Raw genomic sequence first — 11,439 nt, 5'->3', positions numbered from 1 at the left:
GTCTTTTTTTTTTTTTTTTTTTTCGGCTGGTGTGAGAAAATGTATCTTTAGCTGACGTGACTAAAAAGAGAGTCCGTGACTTTAAAAAAAACCTGGCACTACACTACCTAAACAGTGCATCCTAAGTTAAACCATGGACTTTAATTGATAGTACAATTATAGAAATGTGCTATCTTCAATTGTAACAAATGTTCCACACTAATGCAAGGTGTTGGTCGTAGTGTATGGGAATCCTGTATTTTATGCATGATTGTTCTGTAAATGCATAACTTCTCTAATAAAGACAACAAACAAACAAGCAAAAAACAAAACTCAAAATAAAGCCAAACTATCAAGGCTCTAGGAAAAACTAAGATTTCACATTTTAGAATGTCATCTTGACATGGAGCTTTACAACGGGCCAGAAGAAGCACAGAGAGGAAAGGCAAGAAAAATTTTACACAAATATTTACCTTTACAAAATTTACCAAACTGTATAGGAGGATTTTCATAAGATATTGGTAATTATCCCCTCAAAAAGGAAAATACTTGTTGTCCTCCTTGGGAATGGCAGTCTGAGGGATATGTCTTCAACCTGGCTCCAAAAAACCAAAAATGAATGAAATAAATGTTAAAAATTGTTTGAAAAGCACTTTCAATTTCTAAGTATTTCTTCATTTTCAGGTTGATTCATTTTTCTACCATTTAAAACATAACTGATAGGTCTGCCTTTATATTCTTACATGTTGGAAAGAACACTGTAATAAACGCTCACACGATTGTGGAGGAGAAAAGAATTTTCTCATGATCTTGCAAGAATGGGCACACAACCAAAAATGTGGTAGGCACTCCAAACAATAGAACACAGCAATATTTATATCCTAGGCCTAACACGCAAGTCCCTCCCCTGTTTCTCCATTGGCTGGATACTCCAGAGAGTAAGCCTATCTGAGAGAGCTAACTAGCCCACCTTTGGGATTTTAAATTGTACAGCCTATCTGAGAGAGCTCATCCAGTTTAAATTTCCCACTGAGAGTTCCTGCTTTGATTATACCACACATTCCTTTACATTCCAGTGACTCTGGTTATTGACTTCTCTGAGAGGGTACAAAGACTTAGCAGGTTTATATCAAGGGCCCTCTCCTCCCCTTTCCCTATTTCACATTGCCTTTATGTGAAAGCTAAACTTAACCCTTTCTTACATTACAGCTTCAGGAATGATCATTCTGAAAGAAAAAGTTAACGGTTCAACTACCAATATAAGAATTAATCAATGGGATAGCATCAAGCAACGTCAGGTGGGTTTTGTTGTTGTTGTTGTTGTTTATTAGCAGTACTTTCCCCGTGATAGGTTTGTGTTTGAAGAGCCAAATGCTCTTTTTTGCAAGAGCCAAAGGCTCCCTGCAGGCTAATAAAAATTTTCACTATCATTTGGAAGAGGTCTCATTCATAAATTTCAGCCTTTACTAGCCACAAAGCTGGATGACTTTTTTAAAGAATTGACTTGTGGCCCTGCCCCTATTTTACAGATTTCAGTAGCAGAGCAGGATAAGAATTCAGACCTTGGGCTTTGCTCTAATCAGTAGAGGACACTCAGCTTCCGGCTTCCACCGTAAGTGAAACCAGGGCATGGGGACATGAAACGATTGTTCTCTGTGTAAACACTGTTATTTATAAGGAGGGAACTGAGTGCTAGTTTATGGAGGAAATTCTGTTTTAAAAACCATGTATCATCTTTGAGAAAGGGGTAGAGATTGAGAAAAAGATCAAACGTAAAACACATATACTTGTGCTAAGCCACAAATAAGGATTGAAATGACCAAGAAACATACTGTTTGAAGGAATCTGTTGTATTGTGTAGAGCAGTTAAGATGATGACCAAATACACAGGCCTTGAACACGTTGAGAACATCACACAGACCCTTCTCTCTCTCGCTGCCCTTGCCAGAATAGCAAGATACATGGTCAGGACTAGCCACCCGCAGGGGTTGATGACTCCAAGCCCTAGCTAGCACTGGGTTCATAACTTCCATTATATCACCATCACTGAGAATTATGAGTCTGACTTCACTGGGTAGGTCCTCAAGAGGCTTTTTTTCAAATTGTGTTTGCACAGCAGGTGAAGCATAGCTGGTGTGCTGTGGCTTTTGTGTTGTCGCAGGTGAAATCATCAGTTAGGTAAAGGGCCAAATCCTCTTTCCTCCTTCCCAGAATAGCTAAGGTGGGAGGTGTGGATAAGGCAAGTGCTGTGGCAGGGCAGGAACTCTCAAGGTTTGAGTAAGTTGGAGATGGTTTCTGTGAATAGCTTGTGAATTTCCAACTCCTCTTTTTGAGTGTTGAGAGAAACAGGATATGAACATTTGGCCTTTAGTTTTAATTATTTTTTAGTTTAGAAAATTAGACACCCATTTCTGATCACCTGGAGTTGCAGATTCTATTCTGCAATACATACTATGCAATGCGTTGCATCTTGTAAGTAATACCTGAGAGGGAATTTGGGGGGAGTACCGATGTAGAACCCAATGTATTGCACCCACGTATGAATTTCAGAGCTCTGATTCCTCAGTCTGAGTCCTCGATGGCATTATATGCCAACACAGGTTTTTGTTGTCTTTGGTTAAGACCACAGTGCAGAAGGGAATCAGCGGATTAACTACGCATCATTCCCTTTCCTCTCCAAGAGACCAACCACCGCAGGGTTTTTTTTTTTGTTTCCCACTTGGAATGACCATTTTGGAGGCCTTGGTTGGAGGTGGAGATATACCGGAGTAATAAGAGGTAGGGCAGTGAAATGGAGTCAGAAATGCTTCCAGATTATTTTTAAAAAAGAAAAAAACGAAAGCCTAAAGTAGGCACCCTTCTCCGGCCACCTCCTAGGCATCCGGGCCCGTGTAGGTCCCCCTTACGATCATCATGTAATCGAACAGCCCTGAGAGGCAGGCAGCATCCAGCACTTTGCAAACTGGTAGCTCGCCTACTCGGTAATGGCAGAACCCGAGTGGGGCCGGGCTGCCCAGGAGGCCAGGTCGGGGTCGGAGGGCCGGGGTGGGGTCTGAGGTCGAAGCCGGCGGCCCGGCCGGGCTTTGTTCACAGCGGCCGGCAAGGCCCGGAGCGCGGGGCCGACGCTTTCTCGCCCCGCGGCCGGAGCAGGCCAGGCCAGGCCGGGCCTCCGCGCAGCCCCCGGGGCCGGGGCGAACAGCGAGCGCGGGGCGAGGCCGGTGACCCAACAAAGAGGGCGGCCGGGGGGGGTGCGGGGCGCCTGGGGCCCCGCCCGGCACTCACCCCGGGTCCGGTCGGCGGCAGCCCGCGCCCGTTCGCAGCGCCTCGGCCAAGAGTGTGAGCGCCGCCGCCGCCGGCCCGAGCAGCGGGGAGGCCGGGAGTCCCGGCAGGCGGAGGCCCACGGGGCCGCCCGTCCGCCCCGCCCCCGGCGTCCCGCCGCACCCCGGCCCGACTCCCGGCGCGGCGCGCCCCCCGCCGCCGCCCGCGCGCACCCCGCCGCCGCCTCGCGCCCGCCCGCGCGTGCCCGGGCTCCGGCGCGCGCCGCGTCCATGTAGCCCCGGATCCCGGGAGACCGAGGAGGAGGGGGCGACCACAAGATGGCGGGTACGTGCCCGGGCTCGGCGGCGCCGCCTCCCCGCGCCCGCCCTGCTCGCCGGCCCGAATACCGCCGGCCGGGCGGGAGGGGGTCCCGGCGCGGAGAAGGGGGGCGTCCCGGGGAGGCGGAGGGGGGCGGCCGTGAGGGAGGCGGGGGGACGCCGTCGGGCGGGGCGCTGACCGGCCTCTCCTCTCCCGCCCGCAGACCTCTCGCTGTTGCAGGAGGACGCGCCGGACGACGCGGGACGGATGTGAGTGCGGCCCGAGCGGCCGGCGGGCCGGGGGCGCGGGCCGGGGGCGCGGGCCGGGGACGCGGGCGGCGGGGGGCGCGGCCCTGCCGTTGGGGAAGCGGGCGCGGGCGGAACGCGCGGCGGAGCGGCCCGCTGGGGCCCAGCGGCTGTGAACCCCTCGCCGCCCGAGCTGCGCCGGGCCCGGGTCGTGGCCCCTTGCAGAGGAAGGAACGGGTGGGGCGGAAATTCGGGGCGGGCCCGGTGGGCGCCTTCCCGCGAGCGCCGGGGAGTCAGGGCAGGGGGCGGGCGGCGAGGCGGGAGGCCCGCGCGCGTTGGTCCCCTGTAGGGACCCGAGACCGGACCCGCGCTCCCGGCAGCCTTTCCCCTGTCCCCCGGACCCGTTGGTTTGCGGATTTACGGCCAGGTTAGAAGAGGAGAACTTCCAGGTGTAGCGAGAGCACGTTTCTGGTGCGAGCGTTCCACTACCACCGGATCTCCTTCTGTAAGAGCGTTGCAGCTTGCTTTTGAGGACTTGAAGTTTTAAGCGAGTCGATTTCTTTTTTATTCAAAGAGACCTTTCTGACATTGTTTCTAGAGTAGGGTCCGAAAGTTAAACTTTTGGGGGGTTGTGATATTCGGACAGGAATTTTTCATTTTGTGTTTTTTCAAGCATCGGAAGATAATTGAGGCCGTGAGAGAAAAGACTGAAAGAGAGCTAAGCAGTTCTGTAGTGAAAGAAGTCACAAATTACCACAGTTCACTTTCAGCAAATTATTTCTATTCGTGCTAATTTCAAAATAGTGGAAAATGCAAAAGTCATCAGGTTTTGAAATGCCTATTACGAGTGAAGTGTGTGCAAAATGTACGAAGTGTCCTGGTATGTACATAAGGTGGCCACGGAAATCATGTTCTCAGTTGAACTAAGAACCATGGTAGAATTTAGGGTCGCTGTAGGGAAAAGTCTGCCTGATGCTGAGACTTACTGTGGCAAATACCGATGTAATTTCGAGAGAGCTGCACTTTGAAATCTTAAGTACTGTGTACTTTCTCCTTAGCAGCCCCTGTTGTGGTTCCCCTTACCCAAATTAGTCTTAATCTTTAAATTTCTTTTGTTTTAAGTAAAGGGAATTTACTGATTCTCTTAAAAAAACAAACAATTTTTAAAGTAAATGAACCACATCCAAATTTATCTTTTGTTTATGCTAGTGTTTTTGTTTTTGTTTTTAAATAGCTCTTTGTAAAGTGATCAGTACTCACGCAGTGAAGGACAGATTTTTACATTTTATTTAATGTTCTACCTTAGGCCCCTTACCTGTTAGTAATGAGTTTCAGATATTATTTAAGGCACCTGTTGAGTTTGGGTATCTTGCAAGGTTAGGCTTGGAGAGTGACTTTGATTATGTGCTCTCTAGACCTAAGGGGCTTCTCATGCTTATATTCAGGTTCAAGATTTGTAAGCAGAAGATTCATTCAACAAGTGCTTACTAATATCTGGAGCAAGAGCTTCTTAGTACTCACCTCTATTTTCATGTAGGTGCCATGCACTCTTGAAGGATGAGATGTAGTCTTCATTTCTTCCTTGACTTTTAAGGAGCACAGTCTGGAGGGGAAGGCATACCAGTAAAAAAAGTTCACTTCAGGAGCATCCAGCCTTTCTGCTGGGTAGTGGAGGTAGAACATAAGATGGTAACCATCCGTGCCCTCTAGTGGTGGTCATTTTTTTTTTTCTTAATGCACAGGGCAGACTGGTGGTGGTCAGTTTTCACAAACATGCTCAGATGGACAGGTAAGAGGCAATCTGTTTCAGTAGTTAGAGCACAAACTCTAGAGCCAGACTAGCCTCTTCCAATCGTGGCAGTGCCACTTGGCGCAGGCTTTGGACAACTCACTTAACACTTAACCTCTCTATGCCTAAGTTTAGTCATTTGTAAAATAGGCACAATAAGTATTAACCTGCTTGATAGCGTTAAGAGCTTTAAGTGAATTAATGCATTAATAATAAATAGCAATTATTATTGTGTGTTTGCTATTATTATTATGAGTAAAGTGCCAGGGAAGCTTAAAACTAAGAGCAGAGAAGGAAACACTAATATCGAATATTTCTGTACAGAATTAATATATTTATGGATGCTGTTGCCAATGATTGCAGTTAACTTTTTTTTAGGCTCTGTCTTAGTTCCCCAGGCATTTTGGTTGATGATTAAAATCATAGTCATTTGGACACAAGTAAATTTATTTATTTTATAATATGCTGGAAGACTTTGAGTAATGGCTTATTTTTCCAGGTGATAAGTTTTATAGGTGGCAGCTTTGCCAGGAATATTCAGGTGCAGGCATCGTTGAACCTGTGGCCAATTTTAAGGCTGCCACCTTTTTCTCTACTTGCCATCTATTGTGAAGGGAGAAAGGATGGAAGGAAATCTGGCCACCTTGCCTAGGTAGAGGGCAAGATGGTTGGTAGGGGAGTGGGAAAGCTTGCCACTGCGAGGTGTGGACTTCCTGGGGAGGCTGGAGAAGGTAGAGGACCCAGAGGTTGTGGAGGGAAGGGAGTTTGGAGTGAGGCTGTGTTCTATGACCATGAGTTTCTTGGACTCAGGAGGCACTGGTACAGAGGCCAGCCTCAGCCAGGCTGGATTCAAGTTGGCTCCTGGGATGGGAGGAAATTATTTTCTGAACGAGCTCTAGAGTCTTGGTCACCTCTGCTAAATGCAGAACCGAGCCTATGGCGGAAGAGGGAGTAAGGTCATTTCGTTCAGGGAACCTGCGGCTGTGGAGACAAGGAGAGGCCTGGGGTGGGGTCTAGATCTGCTGGGATCATTTCCAGATCCATGAACATGTCTCTGGCTTCTGTTTTAAGTCCCACTGTCTGTACTGAGTTGGTGGAATGGGGAAAGGGGTTGGTGGAGGGCTGGCTGTGCAGTGTCTTGACTGATATCTTTGGAGAAAAAGAAACAGAAGTGGGAGCATTTTATGTATATATTAAAAGGTCATAAAGGTAAGTGAATAGTCTTATTATTAGGTACTCTTAAAATTAAGATTTGGGGAATAGTGCTGACCGCGAGCGGAATGATTATAATTCCTTCCTTTTCTGTGTTTCATTAATTTCCTGTTCAGGCCTTAGTGATAAAATGTAGGACAGAGTTTCATACTTGTCTGTTTATGCATTGATATCCTCAGTTAAACATGAACTGAAAAAAAATTAGGAGAACAATGCAATGAAAACCTAATTTTTTTTAGTTGTTTAAAAGTGATACTTCTAATACAGTATCATGAAACGTACTTTGAATTTTATAGTGAAAGCAAACCAGTAACTCCATTCAAATAGCAGAGTGATTTCAGATTTGGGTTTTGGGTAAACCTTAACTTTTATTCTGTTCCTTGACTCATGAGAGGCAATAAAAAGTTATAGATAAACTTTCAGAGAAAAATAATTCTAAATCTCTATTGTCAGTTTTCCAGAGATGCAATTTGGATTTACATTGAAGTTGCCAGATTTCCAAAATGGGGAAGATATTACCTAGGATACTTTGATTGGATGAGTTCATGCTTGTAAAAATAGTGTTATTGGGGCTTTATTAAAATTTTAATTGTTATAGTGTTTGATTATATAGCCCTTAGTAGTTTCCATGCACACACTGTTCTCTACAGCATAGTGTTGAAGGAATTTTGGAGCTCTATTATGGAGTACGTCACCCTGCAGAATGTTTATTTGTTGAGGTTTGGGAATCCTTTTACATTACGTTGTTTTTCGTGTTTGAGGGCAGAATGGAGTGAAAAAACAAGATCCAGAACTGATTCATTGTTAGATGAGCAGCTTAGACTACGTTTCTTTCTAAAACTCTGTGGGCCCTTCAACTGCCTTTGAAAGCCAGTTGTCATAGGCTTCTCAAAGTCCTTTCCAGCTGGGGAAGTGAGGAGTAAAAGATGGGCTGTGTCCAGTAGCGACCCAGGCTGGGAATAATTCAAAAACTCTAGGAAGGTGGCCTTGAATTTCGTGATATTCGAGATTATTGTTAAATAGGAATTTGGGAAGATGAGTCATTAGATTTGGCAGCATGTTTTCGTTGCTTCCAGCAAGAATGGACAGGAGAAATCTTTATTTAAAGAGAATGTAATTGGTATCCTTGAAAAGCATGCTTTAAAAATTGTTCCAGTGCTACCTGCATGTGTGGAGGATTAGAAAATGATCAGTTCTTCTTGTAGAATTAAAAAAAAAGGGCAGAGAGGGAACCCTGTGTAAATATGCATGCATGCATGGCAGCTGCCTGGGTTTGTAGCTGCAAAGTTCTGACATCTGCCACTTAGTTGGATCGCTGGTTGTTTCTGGTCCTTTTTGTCTTGTTTCCTCCTCTCATCAAAATAAATAATTTATATTTGTTTATTAAACTGTCATTACCTCAATCCTGTGTTTTCCCTACATCTCTTTTTAAAAAAAGATTTTGTAATAAAAGGATTTTTCTTTTTTGATGGCAAAGAAATTTTGCCATCAGCTACCTAATAGGGTGGAATGTCCCTATGATTGAATTAGGGTTTGGTTTTGTTTAACCTGGATCTGAAAATAAACCTAATCTAATGTTTTGGGAAGGAGGGTGGGTGGCCCACCAGTGGGATTTTGGCTAAGAAGGTTAAAAGGTCTACATTCTCTAGAACTGCTAAGGGCTCTTAAATCTGCCCTAAATCTTGCAGCTGGCACATCACCTAATCCATCTTCTAACTTATAAGTCAAGTCTTCTTATGTCCCTATCTCCCTAGACTTAGGAATAAGGTTGTTTTCTGGCCCAGTTATCAGTTTGGTTGCTATTCGACCATGTGCCATGCTGTGATTTTGGAAGCTTTCCCAGTACAGTTTTGTATAGGGAAAAAAACGCTGGGCTTTGTAGACCCTTAGACCTGGGCTTCAAATATGGCTGTTCATTTTCTTCATAATCTTAGCAAGTTAGTTAACTTTTCTCAGCTGTTCTCTATCTTTTAAGATGTTGGTAGACTTGGGTTGTTTCCAGTTTTGGGCTTTTACAAATAAAGCCTCTGTGATTATTCAGGTACAAATCTTGGTGGGGATGGGTGCTTCCTTTCTCTTGAGTATGTACCTAGGAGCGGAATGACTAAAATTTTAAGAAACTGCCAAGTGTGTTCCAAAGGGGTTGTACCATTTTACACTCCCACCAGCCATGTGTGCAAGGGTTCTAGGTCCTCCACATCCTTGCAAGCACTTGGTATGGTCAGTCTTTTTTATTTTAGCCATTCTATTAAGTGCATAGTGGTATGTCATTGTGGTTTAAATTTGCATTTCCTTACTGGCTAATAATGATCATCATTTCATGGGGTGAATTGTCTGCTCACATTTTTTGCCCATCTTTTTTATTGGATTGATTGTTTTCTTGGTAAAGTTTTCAGAGTTCTTTATATATTTTGGAGACAAATCCTTTCTCAGATACGTCATTTGCAAATATTTCTCAGTCTGTGGCTTGGTTTTTTCATTTTCTTAACAGTGTATTTTGAAGAGAGAAATTTTGAATTTTGATGAAGTTCAATTTATTATTTTTTTCACAGATGCCTTTTATCAGGCTGAGGGAGTTCTCTCTTATACTCAGTTGGCAGAGAGTTTTATTTTTTGAAATTAGGACTGGATGTTGGATTTTGTTATGTCTTTTTCTGTATCTATTCAGTTAGTCACAGGGTTTTTCTTCTGTTAATATGGTTAATTACGTTGATTTTTTGAGTATATACTTTTTTTTTTTAATTACAGGAAATATTCAGACAAAAGTAAATGAGCCATTGTATACTTAGTTTTGGTTTTCATTTGTCCTCAAACTCATGCACTTCTTTTGGGAAGGGTGGAGGAGGCATCTGTGGTACTTCAAACAACTCCAGGTGGTCATTTTATTTTACCTATATAAATATTTCACTAGGTATATATTGTGACATTGATGTTATAATCTGTTAGTAGAAGGACATCTAACTTTTTAGTAAGGTCTGGTAAAATACAGTAATTTTTACACATTCAACTTGCCATTTTGACTGTGATACAGCACATCTTTTTTATCACTTATTCTTTTCTATTTATTTTATAGGTCACCAGATTAAGGAGAACATGTTGCTTTTTTTGTTTTTTTGTTTTGTTTTGTTTTTTTTGTCACGCTAAGCATATTTCACTCTTTTGGGTCAACCTTAATGGTAATAAAAGTTGAACTTCATATTTTAAGTTGGTTTGCTGTATCACTTAGAGGGTCTCATGAGCTTTTTTTTTTCCTGTGTGCACAAAGGAGCTGTTTATGCAGGTGTTTAACATACAAAACAAGAACAGCAGTTATTTTGTTGACTGGATGCCCAACAATCTTAGAACAGTTGTTTGTAACATCCCACCCTGGGGCCTTAAAATCTCTTGCCACCTTCACTGGTGTGCTGGTTTGGATGTATTATGTCCCCCAAAATGCCATTATCTTTGATGCAATCTTGTGGGGCAGAGATTTTAGTGCTGATTAGATTGGAATCCTTTGAGTGTTTCCATGGAGATGTGACCCACCCAACTGTAGGTAATAACTCTGATGACATAATTTCTATGGAAACATGGCCATGCCCATTCATATGGGCCTTGGTTAGTTTACTAGAGCACTATATAAGCTCAGACAGAAAGAGCAAGCTTGCTACAGCCAAGAGGGACACTTTGAAGAATGCACAGGAGCTGAGAGAGAAACTGCAGTTTACAGAGACATTTTGGAGACAGCCTTTAGGAAAGCTGACTTTTGCTTGAGAGAAGCTAAGAGAAGACAGACGTCCTAAGAGCAACCGAGAGTGACATTTTAGAGAGAAGCTGCAGCCTAGAGAGGAACGTCCTGGGAGAAAGCCATTTTGAAACAAGAACTCTGGAGCAGTCGCAAGCCACGTGACTTCCCTGCTAACAGGTTTTCTGGACGCCACTGGCCATCCTCCAGTGAAGGTACCCAATTGTTGATGACTTACCTTGGATGCTTTTTGGCCTTAAGGCTGTAACTTTGTAACCAAATAAACCCCCTTTATAAAAGTCAATCCATTTCTGGTGTTTTGCATAATGGGCAGCATTAGCAAACTACAACAACTGGCAATAGCACAGTCACCCAAGAGCTGTTTAACGATATTTATAAGCTGTTCTCTGCCATGTTTCTTTGAAAGGCTATAAACATACCCCTCGTGACTGCCATCTTTCTGCTGATGGGGCTCAATGGAGGAGGAGGAGAGAGGGGGCATTGCATTCTGGCACACAGCTGGCTTTTTTCCCTTGGCATTTTAATCAGTTGCATCTTTTTAAAAAACCAAACTCTTTTATCTGAAGATGAATCTCTGGTTATTTGCCCTTTTTGCTTGAGATCCGTATCCCACCATCCCCTCCATGTCCATTGCTGGCCCAACTTTTTTGTTTTTGAGGTGAAATTGCAAGCGCAAAAGAATTTGAGGGCTGGGTTTCCATTTCTACAAAAAAAGCTATGAGAATTTTAATAAGGATTTGATAAAGATTGCATTGAATCCGTAGATCACTTGGGATAGTATTGACATCATAACAATATTAGGTCTTCCAGTCCATGAGCATGGTTTATCTTTCCGTTTATTTGGGTCTTTAATTTTTCAGTAATGATGTGTAGTTTTTTGCCTACAAATCTTT

General features: G+C 43.9%; 1 protein-coding gene across 1 annotated transcript; it reads right to left on the bottom strand.

The window, feature by feature from the left end:
- Nucleotides 1-230: 230 nt before the first annotated feature.
- On the bottom strand, nucleotides 231-11,027 carry LOC119511307 (translation initiation factor IF-2-like). The gene is made up of 3 exons (XM_037805775.1): nucleotides 10,966-11,027; nucleotides 3,262-4,188; nucleotides 231-574 (listed from the first exon to the last, which is right to left on the bottom strand). Exons 1-3 carry the CDS (start codon nucleotides 11,025-11,027, stop codon nucleotides 505-507), a joined length of 1,059 nt encoding a protein of 352 aa, XP_037661703.1. The 3' UTR covers nucleotides 231-504.
- Between the last annotated feature and the right edge of the window lie 412 nt (nucleotides 11,028-11,439).

Source organism: Choloepus didactylus, chromosome 16 (assembly GCF_015220235.1).
Source record: "Choloepus didactylus isolate mChoDid1 chromosome 16, mChoDid1.pri, whole genome shotgun sequence".
Classification (NCBI taxonomy): domain Eukaryota; kingdom Metazoa; phylum Chordata; class Mammalia; order Pilosa; family Megalonychidae; genus Choloepus; species Choloepus didactylus.
Note: the sequence above shows the minus strand (reverse complement) of the source record. Positions and strands in the feature narration are given on the sequence as shown.

Coding starts and splice junctions, on each gene's coding strand:
- LOC119511307 (XM_037805775.1), bottom strand. CDS start 11,027: ATGCCCCCTCTCTCCTCCTCCTCCATTGAGCCCCATCAGCAGAAAGAT. Junction 4,189..10,965: donor AAAGATGGCAGTCACGAGGG/GTATGTTTATAG, acceptor TCCGGGGGACAG/GGGAAAGGCTGCCGGGAGCG. Junction 575..3,261: donor TGCCGCCGACCGGACCCGGG/GTGAGTGCCGGG, acceptor TTTTGGAGCCAG/GTTGAAGACATATCCCTCAG.